Source organism: Oncorhynchus keta, chromosome 29 (genome assembly GCF_023373465.1).
Source record: "Oncorhynchus keta strain PuntledgeMale-10-30-2019 chromosome 29, Oket_V2, whole genome shotgun sequence".
Taxonomy (NCBI): Eukaryota; Metazoa; Chordata; class Actinopteri; order Salmoniformes; family Salmonidae; genus Oncorhynchus; species Oncorhynchus keta.
In genome coordinates, this window is record NC_068449.1 from 1,864,398 (window position 1) to 1,887,148 (window position 22,751).

The following is a 22,751-nucleotide window of genomic DNA, read 5'->3' on the forward strand; positions in this document are numbered from 1 at the left end:
TACATTTACATTTAAGTCATTTAGCAGACGCTCTTATCCAGAGCGACACTGAATGAATGTGTATACTCATGTGTACAACACTGCCCCTCAGTGTCATTCAAAACATACTTTTTGTTGTTTTATTTTGACTTCATTATTTACACTTTTATCTTTGACCATCATTCTATCCTCCGCCCATCAACTCCACTCCCACTTGCCCAATCAAATAAAGGTTCTATAAAATAAATGCATAGTTAGATTTTCCTCCCATTAAATGTTGTTTGTGTCAGACTCTGTGCGGCCTTATTGTATGCAATGCAACAGGACAAAATATATTGGTGTTATTCTTGTATCTTTTTATTCCATTAGCATTCTTAAAATTGTGGCATCGTCTTTCAATTCAGGGAAAAGCACATTACCAATTGAGGTTAAAATTGACACAATAGAAAAACTTATCCGACTGTTCTTCTATGTAGAAAGTGTCAATGGTAAAGTATGGAATACTGACCTTTACAGAACACATTTCCATGGGTTCAATTCACTGACCTCTATAGAACCCATTTCAAATCCATGGGTTCAATTCACTGACCTCTATAGAACCCATTTCAAATCCATGGGTTCAATTCACTGACCTCTATAGAACCCATTTCAAATCCATGGGTTCAATTCACTGACCTCTATAGAACCCATTTCAAATCCATGGGTTCAATTCACTGACCTCTATAGAACCCATTTCAAAACCATGGGTTCAATTCACTGACCTCTATAGAACCCATTTCAAACCATGGGTTCAATTCACTGACCTCTACAGAACCCATTTCAAATCCATGGGTTCAATTCACTGACCTCTATAGAACCCATTTCAAATCCATGGGTTCAATTCACTGACCTCTACAGAACCCATTTCAAATCCATGGGTTCAATTCACTGACCTCTATAGAACCCATTTCAAATCCATGGGTTCAATTCACTGACCTCTACAGAACCCATTTCAAAACCATGGGTTCAATTCACTGACCTCTATAGAACACATTTCAAATCCATGGGTTCAATTCACTGACCTCTATAGAACCCATTTCAAATCCATGGGTTCAATTCACTGACCTCTACAGAACCCATTTCAAAACCATGGGTTCAATTCACTGACCTCTATAGAACACATTTCAAATCCATGGGTTCAATTCACTGACCTCTACAGAACCCACTTCAACAAGAAGAACACAAATCTTCCTGATAATGCAAAAAAAAAGGAGTTACTGCATTAAAAACTAAATACAAATATAGATTATTTAAAAAATATAAGTATATAAACAAATAAATAGTTTCCCCCCCACCCAGTTGTCATGGAGATGGTGTATGGTAATGAGACACCTGTGTAACAGCCACAGGTCATGTGATTTCCTTCCTGAGAGGGGGATGGGGGTTACAGAGGGGGTGGAGGCAGACAGACAGACAGAGACAGTAAACCAAGGAGAAGAGAAAGAAAGGACAATATTATTCTACAGGAATACAATGGAGTGAGTAGGCTTCACAAGGCATACTATTGAATCTACAAGAGCAGCATTATAAATGCATGAACAGAAAAGGGCGAATAACATGTATCCTCATGTCTGTCTCATCTGAAAACAGCATTATTTATGTGTTTTTTAATGGGATAGTAGTCAGTTTAGTACACTAGTCCAGGACTTGACTGGTAGGACCACTTCCCCCTTGTTTCAGGGAGCAGGTGTGTAAATCCGACTCATTCAGAGACATTTCCACATCAATTAAAAAAAGACATTTAGAAAACAAAACCCCTTTTCCTTCACACAATGCTCCCACTGTAACACAGCCCCCCTACACACCAACTCAAATCACTCTGTGAGATCAGCTGGGAAGGCAGTAGAGGAGGCAGTAGGGGAGGCAGTAGGGAAGGCAGCAGGGAAGGCAGCAGGGGAGGCAGCAGGGGAGGCAGCAGGGGAGGCAGTAGGGGAGGCAGCAGGGGAGGCAGCAGGGGAGGCAGCAGGGAAGGCAGCAGGGGAGGCAGCAGGGGAGGCAGTAGGGAGGCAGCAGGGGAGGCAGTAGGGAAGGCAGTAGGGTAGGCAGCAGGGAAGGCAGCAGGGAAGGCAGTAGGGAGGCAGTAGGGAGGCAGTAGGGAAGGCAGTAGGGGAGGCAGTAGGGAGGCAGCAGGGAAGGCAGTAGAGGAGGCAGTAAGGCAGTAGGGAAGGCAGTTGGGAGGCAGTAGGGGAGGCAGGGAAGGCAGGGAGGCAGTAGCAGGGAGGCAGTAGGCAGTAGGAGGCAGTAGGGAAGGCAGCAGGGAAGGCAGTAGGGAAGGCAGTAGGGGAGGGGGAGGAGGCAGTAGGGAAGGCAGTAGGGAAGGGAGGGAAGGCAGTAGAGGAGGCAGTAGGGGGAAGGCAGTAGGGAAGGCAGTAGGGAAGGCAGTAGGGAAGGCAGTAGGGGAGGCAGCAGGGAAGGCAGTAGGGAAGGGAGGGGCAGTAGGGAAGGCAGTAGGGGAGGCAGTAGGGAAAGGCAGCAGTAGGGGAGGCAGCAGGGAAGGCAGTAGGGAAGGCAGTAGGGGAGGCAGCAGGGAAGGCAGTAGGGGAGGCAGCAGGGAAGGCAGTAGGGGAGGCAGTAGGGAAGGCAGCAGGGAAGGCAGTAGGGGAGGCAGTAGGGGAGGCAGCAGGGAAGGCAGTAGGGAAGGCAGTAGGGAAGGCAGTAGGGGAGGCAGTAGGGAGGCAGCAGGGAAGGCAGTAGGGGAGGCAGTAGGGAAGGCAGTAGGGGAGGCAGTAGGGAAGGCAGTAGGGGAGGCAGTAGGGAAGGCAGTAGGGAGGCAGCAGGGAAGGCAGTAGGGGAGGCAGCAGGGAAGGCAGTAGGGAGGCAGCAGGGAGTAGGGGAGGCAGCAGGGAAGATTCAACAGTTACTATGAGTTTCATCATGAAAGATTTCCATGGAAGAAGAGTGTAAATGCAACTTTCAGAGTCATCTGACAGTGTTATTCAGATAGGGACATGGGGTGCAGACACCATCTTGTTAAACAATGGAGACCATGCTATGGACAAATGACACCCTAATATAAATATTCATATGATAAAATGAATACGATCAGAGATTACATTTAGATGGCTTCACTTCTTATTGTCGAATCCTTTGTTTCTTGACACATTGTTTTGAGTTAAGAATGACGTTTAGCAGAAACGTGGTTCAAAACAACCCACAGGGAGTTACTCCCAAACAGAGAATATATAGGCTATGTATGGTTCTGCTTCTTCAACTAAAATGGGCATATTTTACCCCAACACATCAACAAAAGAGGCATCTCTGTAAGGGAGTGTCAGATATAACATCTAGTCAATACCAAGAGAAGAAGACTGCATCCCGAAATTGGCTCTGTGGTGTCAGATATACATCTAGTTGGGTTCATCTCTGTGGTGTCAGATATACATCTAGTCGGGTGCATCTCTGTGGTGTCAGGGCATCTCTGTGGTGGATGAACATCTAGTCGGGTGCATCTCTGTGGTGTCAGATATACATCTAGCGGGTGATCTCTGTGGTGTCAGATATACATCTAGTCGGGTGCATCTCTGTGGTGGTTTCTGTGGTGTCAGATTAACAAGTCGGGTGCATCTCTGTGGTGTCAGATATACATCTAGTCGGGTGCATCCTGTGGTGTCAGATATACATCTACTCTAAAGAAGAAGCTGCTCTGGAAGGAGGGCATTAGGGATGAAGGCTGACAAAGGTTTAAAAATTCCTGGGAAAAAGACAAACACTAGAAAGTACCCCAGCCCTATAGTACATACTTTACCTTTATTTAACTTGGCAAGTCAGTTAAGAACAAATTCTTATTTTCAATGACGACCTGGGAACAGTGGGTTAACTGCCTGTTCAGGGGCAGAACGACAGATTTGTACCTTGTCAGCTCGGGGATTTGAACTTGCAACTCTCCGGTTAATAGTCCAACGCTCTAACCACTGCGCTACCCTGCCGTCGCTACATAGCTGTGGCTGTGGTCAATCTGAGAGAACCATGCCGTGGTCTGAGTTAGTTTGTCAACGCCTATAACAAATCCTTCAGAATATATCTACAGTATCTACTATAGATACTAGTATAGTATAGTATCTAGTATAGTATATAGTATCTACTATAGATACTAGTATAGTATAGTATCTAGTATAGTATATAGTATCTACAGTATATCTACTATATCTAAAAAAAAAGGGAGAAAAGCAGGAAAAGTATCCAGGTGGATTTTGCAGGTCCCCTTTGGCCCGGCGGCTTTATGAGTTAGTACTAGCATGCTAACTAATCATCCGTCCCCCCGTCTCTGTTCTCAGAGTGGTGGTACTATGAGGTCAGGTGGTTATTCAGTCAGGCCCACAGATATAATATCACTACACATCCCCTGCATGGCTGAGCTGGTGACCTTCTGGTGCAGAGGTCAAAGGTCATTGAAAGAGAGTCCTATTGGCTATTCTCTTCAGACCTACAGTTATTGGTTCAGACTCGTGTATGGCGACAGCTGTGTGAGGATCCGGTGCCCGCCCCAGCGGTCCCGGAGGCTGAGTTGGGGTCATCGTCACTGGACTCTCCGGCCTCCCGCTCCTCCTTGTGGAGCCCCATGCTGATGTGGCTCTGGAGGGCAGCGGGGGTCAGCCACTCCTTAGGGAGGCAGGTCTGGAGGAAGGGCACGCAGGAGCTGAAGTAGGCCAAGCGGTTCACCCAGCGAGGGATCTCACGCCCACACAACAGCTGGAATAGAACGAATACAACTTTTTTTTAAATACTCCACATAAAAATGTATTTTATATTCAATAGGCATTATTAATTTTTTTTTTTTAAGTTTTTTTTTTATCCAGTTATCAAGTTATATTCACAATAACGTAAATATATTTTAGATATTGTACGTGTGATCAAAGAAACAAAATGTTGAATAATTGCATGAATGTTTCTCATACTGACCTCAGACAGCGAGGAGGAGAAGTGGTTGCAGTTCTTGTGCATTAGATGGTAAGAGTTGCCCTTGAAATCCGTTCCCAGCTCCTCCATGATTTTATCCATATCCTCCACTGCAAAGTCTGTTGTGCCCAAAGCGATGGCCTCCCTGTGTTAGAACGAGGAGAAAACAAAGCTGATACAGACATACCGAGCTTGGAGATAGCGGTGCTGGGTGTAACGGGGGGAAATATTTCATTAATTCCTCTCCTGTATATTATTTACTGTAACTAAGTACTGGAGGTTCCTACCTATAAGTACTGAGGATACTACCTATAAGTACTGAGGATACTCCCTATAAGTACTGAGGATACTACCTATAAGTACTGAGGATACTACCTATAAGTACTGAGGATACTACCTATAAGTACTGAGGATACTTCCTATAAGTACTGAGGATACTACCTATAAGTACTGAGGATACTCCCTATAAGTACTGGAGGTTCCTACCTATAAGTACTGAGGATACTACATTTACATTTACATTTAAGTCATTTAGCAGACGCTCTTAAGTACTGAGGATACTCCCTATAAGTACTGGAGGTTCCTACCTATAAGTACTGAGGATACTCCCTATAAGTACTGGAGGTTCCTACCTATAAGTACTGGAGGTTCCTACCTATAAGTACTGAGGATACTACCTATAAGTACTGAGGATACTACCTATAAGTACTGAGGATACTACCTATAAGTACTGAGGATACTACCTATAAGTACTGAGGATACTACCTATAAGTACTGAGGATACTACCTATAAGTACTGAGGATACTACCTATAAGTACTGAGGATACTACCTATAAGTACTGAGGATACTTCCTATAAGTACTGAGGATACTACCTATAAGTACTGAGGATACTCCCTATAAGTACTGGAGGTTCCTACCTATAAGTACTGAGGATATACTATAAGTACCTATAAGTACTGGAGGTTCCTACCTATAAGTACTGAGGATACTACCTATAAGTACTGAGGTTCCTTCCTATAAGTACTGAGGATACTACCTATAAGTACTGAGGATACTCCCTATAAGTACTGGAGGTTCCTACCTATAAGTACTGAGGATACTACCTATAAGTACTGAGGATACTCCCTATAAGTACTGGAGGTTCCTACCTATAAGTACTGAGGATACTACATTTACAGTTTAGGATTTAAGTCACTGGAGGTTCCTACCTATAAGTACTGAGGATACTACCTATAAGTACTGGAGGTTCCTACCTATAAGTACTGAGGATACTCCCTATAAGTACTGGAGGTTCCTACCTATAAGTACTGGAGGTTCCTACCTATAAGTACTGAGGATACTACCTATAAGTACTGAGGATACTCCCTATAAGTACTGAGGATACTTCCTATAAGTACTGAGGATACTCCCTATAAGTACTGGAGGTTCCTACCTATAAGTACTGGAGGTTCCTACCTATAAGTACTGAGGATACTACCTATAAGTACTGAGGATACTTCCTATAAGTACTGGAGGTTCCTACCTATAAGTACTGAGGATACTCCCTATAAGTACAGAGGTTCCTACCTATAAGTACTGAGGATACTCCCTATAAGTACAGAGGTTCCTACCTATAAAAAGTCTACCGGTGTTGAATGTTATGGTTAAAGTTTGGCACCATTCTGGGTCTGGGACACAATGATAATGTATCTGTCACACTGTGTGATTCTGTAGCAGCTGATGTTGTGGTCTTCCTACAAGCGTCTCAGTCTGGTGTTTAGAGAACATTTGGTGCTATCTGATTAATATATACAGTGCCTTCAGAATGTATTCATAACTCGTGACTTTTGTTGTGTTACAGCCTTAGTCTAAAATGTATTAAATAGATGTTTCTCGCCCCTCTACGCACAATACTCCATAATGAAAAAGTGAAATAATGACAAAATGAAATGCAGAAATATCTAATTTACATAAATATTCACACCCCCGAGTTACAATCACCTTTGACAGTGATTACAGCTGTGAGGCTTTCTGGGTAAGTCTGTAAGAGCTTTGCACACATTGATTCTACAATATTTGCCCATTATTCTTTTCAAAATCATGGCTAGACAACCATTTTCAAGTTTTGCCATTGATTTTCAAGCAGATTTTAAGTCAAAGCTGTAACTTGGCCATTCAGATTTTAAGTCAAAGCTGTAACTTGGCCATACAGGAACATTCACTGTCTTCTTAGTAAGCAACTCCAGTGTAGATGTGTCCTTGTGTTTTAAGTTATTGTCCTGCTGAAATGTGAATTCATCTCCCAGTGTCTGATGGAAAGCAGACTGAAACAGGTTTCCCTCCAGGGTTTTGCCTGTGCTTAGCTCCATTCCATTTATTTTTTATCCTGAAACACTCCCCACTCCTTAACGATGACAAGCATACCCATAACATGGTGCAGCCACCACTATGCTTGGAAATATGGAGAGTGGTACTCAGTAATGTGTTTGCATGGGATTGGCCCCAAACATCACATTTTGTGTTCAGGACAAAAAGTTAATTGCTTTGCCACATTACTTGCAGTATAACGTGCCTTGTTGGAAACAGGATGCGTGTTTTGGAATAGTTGTATTCTGTACAGACTTCATTATTTTCACTCTGTCATTAGGTTAGGATCATGGAGTATGTATGATACTAACCTAATGACAGAGTGAAAATAAGGAAGTCTGTACAGAATACAGCTATTCCAAAACAGAGCGTTAGAGCGTTGGACTAGTAACCGGAAGGTTGTGAGTTCAAACCCCCGAGCTGACAAGGTACAAATCTGTCGTTCTGCCCCTGAACAGGCAGTTAACCCACTGTTCCCAGGCCGTCATTGAAAATAAGAATGTGTTCTTAACTGACTTGCCTGGTTAAATAAAGGTTAAAAAAAATGGAGTATGTATGATACTAACCTAATGACAGAGTGAAAATAAGGAAGTCTGTACAGAATACAGCTATTCCAAAACACGCATCCTGTTTCCTGTTTCCATGTTGATCAGTATCTCTACCTGCACATTCATCTTCTGCCGATCTACCATTCCAGTGTTTAATTGCTATATTGTAATTACTTCGCCACCATGGCCTATTTATTTCCTTAACTTACCTCATTTGCACTCACTGTATATAGACTTTTAGTTTTCTTTTGTTCTACTGTATTATTGACTGTATGTTTTGTCTATTCCATGTGTAACTCTGTGTTGTTGTATGTGTCGAATTGCTTTGCTTTATCTTGGCCAGGTCGCAGTTGTAAATGAGAACTTGTTCTCAACTGGCCTCCCTGGTTAAATAAAGGTGTTCTCAACTGGCCTACCTGGTTAAATAAAGGTGTTCTCAACTAGCCTACCTGGTTAAATAAAGGTGTTCTCAACTAGCCTACCTGGTTAAATAAAGGTGTTCTCAACTAGCCTACCTGGTTAAATAAAGGTGTTCTCAACTAGCCTACCTGGTTAAATAAAGGTGTTCTCAACTAGCCTACCTGGTTAAATAAAAGGTGTTTACAACTAGACTACCTGGTTAAATAAAGGTGTTCTCAACTAGCCTACCTGGTTAAATAAAGGTGTTCTCAACTAGCCTACCTGGTTAAATAAAGGTGTTCTCAACTAGCCTACCTGGTTAAATAAAGGTGTTCTCAACTAGCCTACCTGGTTAAATAAAGGTGTTCTCAACTGGCCTACCTGGTTAAATAAAGGTGTTCTCAACTGGCCTACCTGGTTAAATAAAGGTGTTCTCAACTAGCCTACCTGGTTAAATAAAGGTGTTCTCAACTAGCCTACCTGGTTAAATAAAGGTGTTCTCAACTAGCCTACCTGGTTAAATAAAGGTGTTCTCAACTAGCCTACCTGGTTAAATAAAGGTGTTCTCAACTAGCCTACCTGGTTAAATAAAGGTGTTCTCAACTAGCCTACCTGGTTAAATAAAGGTGTTCTCAACTAGCCTACCTGGTTAAATAAAGGTGTTCTCAACTAGCCTACCTGGTTAAATAAAGGTGAAATAAAAAAAAATAAAAGTAAATATACACTACTGTATTTTGCCTGCCTTCACCACGTTCATCCCAACACTAGTTTTAGTAAATATAGACTACTGTATTTTGCCTGCCTTCACCACGTTCATCCCAACACTAGTTTTAGTAAATATAGACTACTGTATTTTGTTGTTTTTTTATGTTAGAAATCAGGCTTTTTTTGGGGGTTTGAGCTCATTTAATATCTGTGATGTGGGACCAGGCCTGGGCTCGGGATTCTGCTCACCGGACTTGGATCGGACCGGGATCGAATGTTCACTTCTGATGAGAACTCTTAAAACTGCATTCTGATCTTCTGTTGTGAAACAGAGGCCATTGACCACTTTTTTTTATGTGACAAGGCACTCTGTAGAACCCTGTGTGCGTGTGTGTGTGTGTGTGTGTGTGTGTGTGTGTGTGTGTGTGTGTGTGTGTGTGTGTGTGTGTGTGTGTGTGTGTGTGTGTCTGTGATGATGTAAACTCACTTGAATTTGAAGGTCTCTCCTAATTCAGTGGTGTTTCCAGGGTTTATTTCAAATATACCACTAAATGGGTACGGATGACCTCCATACGCAAACTCTGTAATAAAGATGAGAAGAAAGGAACACATTGAACACCAGAGAGGTATCAGCGATCACATTACAGGTGTGAGGAATGAAAAGAGAAAAATTCATGCTGTCACCACCTCACCTTCCAACAAAGGAACTGTGTAGCAAGCTGAAAGTGAGAAGATACTGTGTGTGGTGAAAATATATCACGTGGTGTGAGAAGATATCGTGTTGGTGTGAGAAGATATCGTATTGGTGTGAGAAGATATCGTATTGGTGTGAGACGATATCGTGTTGGTGTGAGAAGACATCGTGTGGTGTTGGTGTGAGAAGATATCGTGTTGGTGTGAGAAGATATCGTGTTGGTGTGAGAAGATATCGTGTTGGTGTGAGAAGATATCGTGTTGGTGTGAGAAGATATCGTGTTGGTGTGAGAAGATATCGTGTTGGTGTGAGAAGATATCGTGTGGTGTTGGTGTGAGAAGATATCGTGTTGGTGTGAGAAGATATCGTGTTGGTGTGAGAAGATATCGTGTTGGTGTGAGAAGATATCGTGTTGGTGTGAGAAGATATCGTGTTGGTGTGAGAAGATATCGTGTTGGTGTGAGAAGATATCGTGTTGGTGTGAGAAGATATCGTGTTGGTGTGAGAAGATATCGTGTTGGTGTGAGAAGATATCGTGTGGTGTTGGTGTGAGAAGATATCGTGTTGGTGTGAGAAGATATCGTGTTGGTGTGAGAAGATATCGTATTGGTGTGAGAAGATATCGTGTTGGTGTGAGAAGATATCGTGTTGGTGTGAGAAGATATCGTGTTGGTGTGAGAAGATATCGTGTTGGTGTGAGAAGATATCGTGTTGGTGTGAGAAGATATCGTGTTGGTGTGAGACGATATCGTGTTGGTGTGAGAAGATATCGTGTTGGTGTGAGAAGATATCGTATTGGTGTGAGAAGATATCGTGTTGGTGTGAGAAGATATCGTGTTGGTGTGAGAAGACATCGTGTGGTGTTGGTGTGAGAAGATATCGTGTTGGTGTGAGAAGATATCGTTTGTTGTGAGAAGACATCGTGTGGTGTTCGATCAATGTGTCATCCTGGCTGATAGGCTCCTCATGACTACTTAATCTATTATAAACGCAGAAAAAAACATCCTCATATTTTTTTTAAACGATGAATTACCCTGTGAAAGCTACGTGATCTTCCACGTTACTTCTGGGTCATGTCCCCTAATCTTTTGAACGGGCTTGACAATTATATCATCAAATTCGAGAAAATCACATGTGTAAGAGATACATAAAAATCACATGTGTGTTTATGGGTGTATTTACATCTGCCAGATGCCTTTCATGAAGTGTACAATAAATAAGGTCGGTCGGTCGGAAAACTCTCTCTCTCCACACATTATGATTCAATGGTGAGTAACTCAGGAGGAAAGATCAACAAAATGACAGAACCTCAATGGGATGGAAGCTGTAGAGAGACATTCCACATCGAACATTCCATTTAGCCAACAGCACACTGACTGACTGAATGAATGAATGAATGAATGAATGAATGAATGAATGGGTGAGTGAGTGAATGGCTGGATGAATTAAAAAGTAATGAAGTTCTTCCTCTGTACCTCGTCCATAGATCTCAATGCCTGAGTGGTAGACTCCAACACCCAGAGTGGAAGTGTACTCGTTGATCCAGTACTGAATATAGAGAGAGAAAGAGAGAGAGAGAGAGAGAGAGGAGAGAGAGACAGAGAGAGAGAGAGAAGAGAGAGAAAGACAGAGAGAGAGAGAGACAGAGAGAGAGAGAGAGAAGAGAGAGAGAGAGAGAGACAGAGAGAGAGAGAGAAGAGAGAAGAGAGAGAGAGAGAGAAGAAACAGAGAGAGAGAGAGAGAGAGAGAGAGAGAGAGAGAGAGAGAGAGAGAAGAGAGAGACAGAGAGAGACAGAGAGAGAGAGAGAAGAGAGAGAGAAGAGAGAGACAGAGAGAGAGAGAGAAGAGAGAGAGAGAAGAGAGAAGAGAGAGAGAGAGAGAGAGAGAGAGAGAGAGAGAGAGAGAGAGAGAGAGAGAGAGAGAGACAGAAGAGAGACAGAAGAGAGACAGAAGAGAGACAGAGAGAGACAGAAGAGAGAGACAGAAGAGAGAGAGAGAGACAGAGAGAGAGAGAGAGACAGAGAGAGAAGAGAGAGACAGAGAGAAAGAGACAGAAGAGAGACAGAGAGAGACAGAAGAGAGAGACAGAGAGAGAGAGACAGAGAGAAGAGAGACAGAGAGAAGAGAGACAGAGAGAAAGATTCAACAGTTAGATGTCCTGGAACGGTTGAAATGCCGTTTTTTTCCACCTTCAAAACTGAAATATGAGAGCGAGTTTGCGTGTTTAAAAAAAAAAAAAAAATATCGCACATTTTGTATTTTGAATTTCAAATCCTGAAATTAAATGCACAGTAAAATTGTAATCGAAGTGTTAATAGAAGCATGTCTGACCACCAAACCACATGTTCACAGAAACACCAGGAACTACACGTACGGTGGTGGTCCTATTCCCCCTCTCTCTTACAGAAACCCTCTCTTCCCAATCAACGTACCTGTAATAAAGGCTCATCGAGTGTCTCAGATTAGATAGTGCTGTTTTCAGTTTAGCCTTTTAGAGCAGAGTTAATAAGGTCACATGGGACAGGGAAGACCTGATCTGAGATCAACTTTATACGTATGGACCCAGACTTTCGATAACACCCCATCACCACAGATTCTCCTCCCTAAAATCACATTTTATTTGTCACATGCTTCATTAACAAACCAGGTGTAGACGAACAGTGAAATGCTAACTGATGGGCCCTTTCCAACAATGCAGAGAGAAACATTACAGAAAAATAATAACACAAGGAATAGATACATAATGGATACCAAGTAATAACATGGTAGAATACAGGAAGTACCAGGTACTAACATGGTTATATACAGGAAGTACCAGGTACTAACATGGCTATATACAGGAAGTACCAGGTAATAACATGGTTATATACAGGAAGTACCAGGTAATAACATGGTTATATACAGGAAGTACCAGGCAATAACATGGTTATATACAGGAAGTACCAGGTAATAACATGGTTATATACAGGAAGTACCAGGTAATAACATGGTTATATACAGGAAGTACCAGGTAATAACATGGCTATATACAGGAAGTACCAGGTAATAACATGGCTATATACCCAGGTAATAACATGGCTATATACAGGAAGTACCAGGCAATAACATGGTTATATACAGGAAGTACCAGGCAATAACATGGTTATATACAGGAAGTACCAGGTAATAACATGGTTATATACAGGAAGTACCAGGTAATAACATGGTTATATACAGGAAGTACCAGGTAATAACATGGTAATATACCCGGGGTACCAGGTACTAACATGGCTATATAGACGGGATACCAGGTAATAACATGGCTATATACAGGAAGTACCAGGTAATAACATGGTTATATACAGGAAGTACCAGGTAATAACATGGTTATATACAGGAAGTACCAGGTAATAACATGGTCATATACAGGGAGTACCAGGTAATAACATGGTTATATACAGGAAGTACCAGGTAATAACATGGTTATACACAGGAAGTACCAGGTAATAACATGGCTATATACCCAGGGTACCAGGTATTAACATGGCTATATAGAGGGAGTACCAGGTAATAACATGGTTATATACAGGAAGTACCAGGTACTAACATGGACATATACCCGGGGCACCAGGTAATAACATGGCTATATACAGGGAGTACCAGGTACTAACATGGCTATATACAGGAAGTACCAGGTAATAACATGTCTATATACAGGGAGTACCAGGTAATAACATGGCTATATACCCGGGATACCAAGTAATAACATGGCTATATACCCGGGATACCAAGTAATAACATGGCTATATACCCGGAGTACCAGGTAATAACATGGCTATATACCCGGGATACCAGGTAATAACATGGCTATATGCCCGGGATACCAGGTAATAACATGGCTATATGCCCAGGATACCAGGTAATAACATGGCTATATACCCGGGATACCAAGTAATAACATGGCTATATACCCGGGATACCAGGTAATAACATGGCTATATACCCGGGATACCAGGTAATAACATGGCTATATACCCGGGATACCAGGTAATAACATGGCTATATACCCGGGATACCAGGTAATACATGGTCAAGCCATGAGGTCGAAGGATTTGCTCCGAGACAGGATTGTGTCGAGATACAGATCTGGGGAAGGGTACCAAAAAATGTTTGCAACACAGTGGCATCCATCATTCTCAAATGGAAGAAATTCGGAACCGCCAACTCTTCCTAGAGCTGGCCGCCCGGCCAAACTGAGCAATCGGGAGAGAAGGGCCTTGGTCAGGGAGGTGACCAAGAACCCGATGGTCACTCTGACAGAATTCCAGAGTTGGGAGAACCTTCGAGAAGGGCAACCATCTCTGCAGCACTCCACCAATCTGGCCTTTATGGTAGACTGGCCAGACGGAAGCCATTCCTTTGTAATAGGCACATGACAGCCCGCTTGGAGTTTGCCAAAAGGCACATAAAGGACTCTCAGACCATGACAAATAAGGTGTTATTGTCTGATGAAACCAAGATTGAACTCTTTGGCCTGAATGCCAAGTGTCATGTCTGGAGGAAATCAGGCAAATCAGGCACCATCCCTACGGTGAAGCATGGTGGTGGTGGCGGCATCATGTGAAGCATGGTGGTGGTGGCGGCATCATGTGAAGCATGGTGGTGGTGGCGGCATCATGTGGTGGGGATGTTTTTCAGCGGCAGGGACTGGGAGACTAGTCAGGATCGAGGGAAAGATGAACGAAGAAAAGTACAGAGAGATCCTTGATGAAAACCTGCTCCAGAGCTTTCACGACATCAGACTGGGGGCGAAGATTCACCTTCCAACAGGACAACAACCCTAAGCACAGAGCCAAGACAACGCAGGAGTGGCTTCGAGACAAGTCTCTGAATGTCCTTGAGTGGCCCAGTCAGCGCCCCGACTTGAACCCGATTGAACATTTCTGGAGAGACCTGAAAATAGCTGTGCAGTGACACTCCCCATCCAACCTGACAGAGCTTGAGAGGATCTGCAGTGAAGAATGGGGAGAAACTCCCCAAATACAGGTGTGCCAAACTTGTAGCGTCATACCCTAGAATACTCGAGGCTGTAATCGCTGCCAAAGGTGCTTCAACAAAGTACTGAGTAAAGGGTCTGAATACTTATGTAAACGTTATATTTCAGTTTCTTATGCTTAATAAAATGTGTATCATTTCTAAAAATCTGTTTTTTGCTTTGTCATTATGGTGTATTGTGTGTAAATTGTTGAGAGGAAAATACAATTGAATACATTTTAGAATAAGGATGTAATGTAACAAATTGTGGAAAAAGTCAAGGGTCCTGAATACTTTCTTACTTTGCAATATCCTCTGTAGTGCCTCGTGGTCGGGTCCCAAGCAGTTGCCGTACCAAGCGGTGACGCAGGCAGTCAAGATGCTCTCATTGTTGCAGCCGTATAACTTTTTGAGGATCTAAGGGCCCATGCTGAATCTTTTCAGCCTCCGGAATGTGAGGAGGTGTTGTCGTGACCTCTTCACGACTGTGTTGGCGTGGTAGGACCATGATAATTCCTGAGTAATGTGGACACACCGATGAACTTGAAGCTCTCGACCTGCTCCATGACAGCCCAGTCGATGTGAACGTGCTCGACCCTCCATTTCCTGTAGTCCACGATCAGCTCCTTTGTCTTGCTAACTTTGAGAGAGATGTTGTTGTCCTAGCGCCACACTGCCAGGTCTTGGACCTCCTTGCTATAGGCTAACTCATCATCGTCGGTGATCAGGCCTACCACCGAGTCGTGTGTGGCCATGCAGTCGTGGGTTAACAGCGAGTACTAAGCACGCACACCTGAGGGGCCCCAATGCCAAGGGTCAGCGTGGAAGATGTGTTGTTGCCCACTCTAACCACCTCTAACCAGCAGGAAGTCAAGGATCCAGTTGCAGAGGGAGGTGTTTAAGCCCAGGGTCCTTAGCTTAGTGATGAGCTTGGAGGGCACTATGGTATTGAATGCTGAGCTGTAGTCAATTAACAGCATTCTCACGTAGGTGTTCCCTTTGTCCAGGTGGGGAAGGACAGTGTGGAGTGCAATAGAGATGACATCATCTGTGGATCTTTTGGGGCGGTATGCAAATTGGAGTGGGTCTAGGGTTTCTGGGATGATGGTGTCGATGTGAGCCATGAACATCCTTTCAAAGCACTTCATGGCTACAGATGTGAGTGCTTCGGGCCGATAGCTATTTAGACCGGTTACCTTGGCGTTCTTGGGCAAAAGGGACTATGGTGGTCTATTTGAAACATGTAAGTATTACAGACTGGGTTGGGAATGTCAGTGAAGACACTTGGCAGGTGGTCGACGCACACTCCGTCTGGCCCTGCGGCTTTGTGAAGGTTAACCTGTTTAAAGGTCTTACACACATCCGATACAGAGAGCGTGATCACACAGTCGTCCAGAACAGCTGGTGGTCTTATGCATGGTTCAGCTTGCATCACACTCTGTCTGGCCCTGCGGCTTTGTGAATGTTAACCTGTTTAAAGGTCTTACACACATCAGATACAGAGAGCGTGATCACACAGTCGTCCAGAACAGCTGGTGGTCTTATGCATGGTTCAGCTTGCATCACACTCCGTCTGGCCCTGCGGCTTTGTGAATGTTAACCTGTTTAAAGGTCTTACACACATCAGATACAGAGAGCGTGATCACACAGTCGTCCAGAACAGCTGGTGGTCTTATGCATGGTTCAGCTTGCATCACACTCCGTCTGGCCCTGCGGCTTTGTGAATGTTAACCTGTTTAAAGGTCTTACACACATCAGATACAGAGAGCGTGATCACACAGTCGTCCAGAACAGCTGGTGGTCTTATGCATGGTTCAGCTTGCATCACACTCCGTCTGGCCCTGCGGCTTTGTGAATGTTAACCTGTTTAAAGGTCTTACACACATCAGATACAGAGAGCGTGATCACACAGTCGTCCAGAACAGCTGGTGGTCTTATGCATGGTTCAGCTTGCATCACCGGGCAGCTCACGGCTGGGTTTCCCTTTATAATCCGTGATAGTTTGCGAGCCCTGCCACATTCGACGAGTGTCAGAGCCGGTGTAGTAAGACTCGATCTTGGTCCTGTATTGACGCTTTGCCCTGTTTGATGGTTCATCGAAGGGTCGTAGCGAGATTATTTACAAACGTCTGGATGAGCGTCCCGTTCCTTGAAAATGGCAGCTGTAGCCTTTAGCTCGGTGCGGAGGTTGCCTGTAATGGATGGCTTCTGATTGGGATATGTTTGTACGGTCACTGTGGGGACGACGTCGTCGATGCACTTATTAATGAAGCCTGTGACTGATGTGATAAACTTCTCAATGCCATCAGATAAATCCCCGGGAACATATTCCAGCCTGTGTCCTCACAATCAGACCTCCTCCTGTACCCGTGTATGTGGGGTGGGAAGGGTAAAAGACATTCACAGCCCACCAGCTGGACCCTCCATTAATAATAGATAAAAGAGACTTTCCTGACTGACACGGTGCTAGTGAAACACTATCTATAAGCTTACTGTTGCAGGCTCTCACATACGGTATCCAACCAACTATTCTGTCTTAATTAGAATTGGTAAACTGATGAGACAAAGAAGCTAACTTTATTTTGTGGACTAGATTACCGGAGTGCTTTGTTATTGGTCTTTCATTTGAATTTGACATTATCTGAAACACCACTGAAAGAATCACCTTTTAGTATTTGGTAAAACCATGTCTTGCATCTCTGCAGTCTTAACGCTGGAATGATGCTTGCAGTCTCTGAGGAACTCCCACATTACATTGGTCTTTCCATGCAGAAATATCATTCCTCATTTCACACCCATCCTCCAATATCTCTGTCTGTCAAGATAAAATAAATAATATCTCTGTCTGTCTCTCTCTCTCTCTCTCTCTGCGTCACTGTCTTTTAGAAATCAACCCATCACTCCTTCAGTTCTCTCAATGCACAGGCACAGAGTACAGTAATTCAAACGTATTCCTGTCTTCACTTGTCTTAGGTTCGTATTGCTGTTATTCAAAAAGTGTTTAGGACTTGAGCTCTACGAACCAATATCAATTTTTTCAATTCAATTCAATTCAAGGGGCTTTATTGGCATGGGAAACATGTGTTAACATTGCCAAAGCAAGTGAGGTAGACAACATACAAAGTGAATATATAAAGTGAAGAACAACAAAAATTAACAGTAAACATTACACATACAACAGTTTCAAAACAGTAAAGACATTACAAATGTCATATTATATATATATATATATATATATATACACAATGTACAAATAATTAAAGGACACGAGATAAAATAAATAATATCTCTGTCTGTCTCTCTCTCTCTCTCTCTGCGTCACTGTCTTTTAGAAATCAACCCATCACTCCTTCAGTTCTCTCAATGCACAGGCACAGAGTACAGTAATTAAAACGTATTCCTGTCTTCACTTGTCTTAGGTTCGTATTGCTGTTATTCAAAAAGTGTTTAGGACTAGAGCTCTACGAACCAGAGTTGGGGCGAATTCCATTTCAAATCAACTCATTGCTTTTCAATGAGGTGCTCCCGAGTCCCAACCCATGATCACTTCTCTCGTTCTCTCTCTGGGGTCACACCCTTCTCTCTCTCTCTCTCTCTCTGGGGTCGACCTCCTCTCTCTCTCTCTCTCTGGGGTCGCACCCTTCTCTCTCTCTCTCTCTCTCTGGGGTCGACCTCCTCTCTCTCTCTCTCTCTCTCTCTGGGGTCGACCTCTTCTCTCTCTCTCTGGGGTCGATCCCTTCTCTCTCTCTCTGGGGTCGATCCCTTCTCTCTCTCTCTCTCTGGGGTCGATCCCTTCTCTCTCTGGGGTCGACCCTTTCTCTCTCTCTCTGGGGTCAATCCCTTCTCTCTCTCTCTGGGGTCAATCCCTTCTCTCTCTCTCTGGGGTCAATCCCTTCTCTCTCTCTCTCTCTCTCTCTCTCTCTCTTTCTCTCTCTCTCTCTGGGGTCGACCCCTTCTCTCTCTCTCTCTGGGGTCGATCCCTTCTCTCTCTCTCTGGGGTCAATCCCTTCTCTCTCTCTCTCTCTCTCTCTCTCTCTCTCTCTTTCTCTCTCTCTCTCTGGGGTCGACCCCTTCTCTCTCTCTCTCTGGGGTCGATCCCTTCTCTCTCTCTCTCTCTCTCTCTCTCTCTCTCTCTCTCTCTCTCTCTCTCTCTCTCTCTCTCTCTCTCTCTCTCTCTGGGGTCGATCCCTCTCTCTCTCTCTCTGGGGTCAACCCCTTCTCTCTCTCTCTGGGGTCGACCCCTTCTCTCTCTCTCTCTGGGGTCAATCCCTTCTCTCTCTCTCTGGGGTCAATCCCTTCTCTCTCTCTCTCTCTCTCTCTCTCTCTCTCTTTCTCTCTCTCTCTCTGGGGTCGACCCCTCTCTCTCTCTCTCTCTGGGGTCAATCCCTTCTCTCTCTCTCTGGGGTCAATCCCTTCTCTCTCTCTCTCTCTCTCTCTCTCTCTCTTTTCTCTCTCTCTCTCTGGGGTCGACCCCTTCTCTCTCTCTCTCTGGGGTCGATCCCTTCTCTCTCTCTCTCTCTCTCTCTCTCTCTCTCTCTGGGGTCGACCTCTCTCTCTCTCTCTCTCTCTGGGGTCGATCCCTTCTCTCTCTCTCTCTGGGGTCAACCCCTTCTCTCTCTCTCTGGGGTCGACCCCTTCTCTCTCTCCCTTCTCCAGCAGCCCCTGCATGACCTGTAGTGTGCCAACCTGAGGGTCCCAGACATAGAGCAGTCCGGGCAAATGCTATAGATGGGCCGGTACATCTTTAGCCCAGTGGGCCGGTCTAAATGGTGGAGTTTAGAGCAAAATACTGTTACAATAGGCGGTGTGGTAGAAATGCCAGGCTGATTTATGGTCCCAGTCTGTCCCTACTCCCAACAAAGCAGAGCAACACTGGGATTTAATCAGGCGTTTTTAACAGCTGTGACTTTCAGCTCCACTGGGCTCCTCATCTGTGACTGCTGACCTGGAGACATCAGAGGAGAGGTGAGGAGCCAACTAATATAATAATAATAATAATAATAATATATGCCATTTAGCAGACGCTTTTATCCAAAGCGACTTACAGTCATGTGTGCATACATTCTACGTATGGGTGGTCCCGGGGATCGAACCCACTACCCTGGCGTTACAAGCGCCATGCTCTACCAACTGAGCTACAGAAGGACCACAACTATGCACCTGTCTGGTTGTCGAATCCATCCCTGTGTGTGTGTGTTGGTTTTCTATCCTTGTGGGGACCTACAATCGCCTAAAAGTCCCCACAAGGATAGTAAAACAAGAAAAATAATCCCTCGTGGTGACATTTGCCACGTCCCCTTGAGGATAAAGGGGTTAGAATTAGGTTTAGGGTTTGGGTTACGGAAAATAGGATTTTGAATGGAAATTAATTTTCGGTTCCCACGAGGATAGAACAAATTGCGCGTGTGTGTGTGTGTGTGTGTGTGTAAAGAGACTAAATATTGTATATTGTGTGTGTGTGACAATAGTAGGTTAAGTATGTTACATTGATTCCCATGCAAAATAATGTCCCTGAGTGTAAACACACAATCTTACCATATCATACACATTAAGGATGACAGGTTCATTAGCCATGGTTTAATCCTGAGATGGCAAGGCAACGTCGTCCTCTTCCCTCCGACGTAATTGCTCTGGGAACAGTTAGCACCTCTCGCCCTCGACACCCAAGAGGCGCATAGGATGGTACTCTGCTGATGTGCGCTTCCCGGATGGGCTACTCACACCGCGGCGTACTGGACTGAACGGAGCCCCAGGGTAGATGAATGATGGTTATTATAATAATGTCTGTCATGCTCTGTCCTCAGCCAAAATAATACATTCTGTCCAATAATTCTGTCCGTTCAAAAGCTACGAGTATCTAGACTCTAGGGGTCGATAAAAAAAGTATCACATTTCAAAGCGGGGAAACGTAATATTTCGCTTTCTGGTTGTAAAGACCACAGGCACGGACAAAACAAATCCGTGTAGTTAGCTCACTATAGCTAGCTCGAACTAGCCAGTTGCAGAACTTTTATTCACAAGGCCCATTATTACCAAGCGAGAAAAATAAGGGCTCTGGAAACAAAAACCTTCGGTTGCCTCCGTTATCGCATAAACTGCGATCAGCTAAAACAGCACAGCTGGCCTGGGAGGAGGATGATGATGATGATGATGATCAGAGGTTGAGACGAAGAGAGATTGATAAATGGGCCCAAAATCTGTTTTATCCAGCAGGTGGCGTTTTTTGAAAGTTTTTTTTTTTTTTAACCTTTATTTAAACTAGGCAAGTCAGTGAATAAGAACAAATTCTTATTTACAATGAGTGTGGAATTTGGTTAACAAAAAAGTAATGGTTTATTTGCAAGTTGTGGCTTATTTGATCGAATAGACGTTTCGTATTGTTTAAGTTGTTATGAGTGTAACGTTACCGGTATAAGTAGGACACGTGATATCGCGGAAACATTTGAGAGAAAAAAATAACTTTGTATCGGAGATCTGTCCTCTCATTGGCTAGAATGGTCCCACCTGATCTTGCCTCCGACCGACTGCTTTCCATTTTGAAGACAGTCATTTTAACAGAGTTTGAGTATAATCTGGTTAATCACTCGAGAATCGGGTTAATCTGTGTGATGCTTTTTGTACGAATCCGGGATATTAACTGCAGAATATCACTTATCTCAAAGGCGGCGATAAGGCAATATATATATATAGATAGCATATAACAGATAGCTGACAATAGATCGTATCGTTTTAAGGTTCACTTTTGTCTTCTCAGCTGTGGTAGTAAAAGCGAGCAATAGCGCAGGTACAGGACGTATCCAAGCCATGATCATTGTAGCTGGTGAAGCAGTTGAGTTTAGTAAACAACAGTCGCGGATGATGTGGCTTTTCATTTTTTTTTTTTTTTTTTTTCACCTTTATTTAACCAGGTAGGCTAGTTGAGAACAAGTTCTCATTTGCAACTGCGACCTGGCCAAGATAAAGCATAGCAGTGTGAACAGACAACACAGAGTTACACATGGAGTAAACAATTAGCAAGTCGATAACACAGTAGAAAAAAATGGGCAGTCTATATACAATGTGTGCAAAAGGCATGAGGAGGTAGGCGAATAATACAATTTTGCAGATTAACACTGGAGTGATAAATGATCAGATGGACATGTACAGGTAGAGATATTGGTGTGCAAAAGAGCAGAAAAGTAAATAAATAAAAACAGTATAAAAACAGTATGGGAATGAGGTAGGTGAAAAAGGGTGAGCTATTTACCTATAGACTATGTACAGCTGCAGCGATCGGTTAGCTGCTCGGATAGCTGATGTTTGAAGTTGGTGAGGGAGATAAAAGTCTCCAACTTCAGCGATTTTGCAATTCGTTCCAGTCACAGGCAGCAGAGTACTGGAACGAAAGGCGGCCAAATGAGGTGTTGGCTTTAGGGATGATCAGTGAGATACACCTGCTGGAGCGCGTGCTACGGATGGGTGTTGCCATCGTGACCAGTGAACTGAGATAAGGCGGAGCTTTACCTAGCATGGACTTGTAGATGACCTGGAGCCAGTGGGTCTGGCGACGAATATGTAGTGAGGGCCAGCCGACTAGAGCATACAAGTCGCAGTGGTGGGTGGTATAAGGTGCTTTAGTGACAAAACGGATGGCACTGTGGTAGACTGCATCCAGTTTGCTGAGTAGAGTGTTGGAAGCCATTTTGTAGATGACATCGCCGAAGTCGAGGATCGGTAGGATAGTCATCACACAGACAGATTGAGAGTCGAGTCGTTTTCCTGTAGTTGGCTACTGTCCTCCGACTGTCTGTCCGATGATATCCTCCCCATCCCAACATTATCTCTCACCGGAACAACAACAAAAAGGTGTCCTCCGGTCTCCAGAAACTGCTCAAACGAAAGTGAATGAAATCATCCGAACCGTGTGGTGCGTGCGGGTTATGACTAGATTTGATACAGTATTTGTCCAATTTGGCTTTACGTAGCAGATTCGAATTTACGTCTCAGGTTAGAATGTACGTCGCAGATTAGAATGTACGTCGCAGGTTAGAATTTACGTCGCAGATTAGAATGTACGTCGCAGGTTCAGAGAATTCGGAAAAGGATTAGGGGGAAAAAAAGCTAAAACGTTTATGTTAATTTAACAAACG

The 22,751-nt window shown here is 43.8% G+C and overlaps 1 protein-coding gene and 1 long non-coding RNA gene across 40 annotated transcripts; both read right to left on the minus strand.

Moving 5' to 3' along the window:
* Positions 1-312: 312 nt before the first annotated feature.
* LOC118375869 (deubiquitinase DESI2-like) lies at positions 313-21,505 on the minus strand. 39 transcript variants are annotated; one of them, XM_052485596.1, is made up of 9 exons: positions 20,158-21,505; positions 11,085-11,157; positions 9,403-9,496; positions 4,918-5,059; positions 4,446-4,707; positions 1,127-1,384; positions 912-954; positions 698-740; positions 313-525 (listed from the first exon to the last, which is right to left on the minus strand). In XM_052485596.1, the coding sequence occupies exons 1-5, from the start codon at positions 20,194-20,196 to the stop codon at positions 4,456-4,458; spliced, it is 600 nt and encodes a 199-aa protein (XP_052341556.1). In that variant the 5' UTR covers positions 20,197-21,505; the 3' UTR covers positions 313-525; positions 698-740; positions 912-954; positions 1,127-1,384; positions 4,446-4,455. The 39 variants fall into 39 exon arrangements, with proteins under 39 accessions (XP_052341556.1, XP_052341540.1, XP_052341539.1 ...); XM_052485580.1 differs by lacking the exon at positions 912-954 and adding exons at positions 826-868; positions 998-1,040 and having other exon boundaries at positions 313-740; XM_052485579.1 differs by adding an exon at positions 998-1,040 and having other exon boundaries at positions 313-740.
* On the minus strand, positions 17,669-18,767 carry LOC127913485 (uncharacterized). Its single transcript, XR_008085703.1, has 2 exons — positions 18,331-18,767; positions 17,669-18,294 (listed from the first exon to the last, which is right to left on the minus strand). It is a non-coding gene; the product is annotated as an uncharacterized LOC127913485 (long non-coding RNA).
* Positions 21,506-22,751: the final 1,246 nt, after the last annotated feature.

Excerpts from the sequence above, each read along its gene's own strand:
- LOC118375869 (XM_052485596.1), bottom strand. The coding sequence starts at position 20,196 with ATGGCTAATGAACCTGTCATCCTTAATGTGTATGATATG. Across the intron at positions 11,158-20,157 it reads TCCTTAATGTGTATGATATG|TACTGGATCAACGAGTACAC; the intron begins GTAAGATTGTGT and ends CTCTATATTCAG. Across the intron at positions 4,708-4,917 it reads TCTCCTCCTCGCTGTCTGAG|CTGTTGTGTGGGCGTGAGAT; the intron begins GTCAGTATGAGA and ends GTTCTATTCCAG.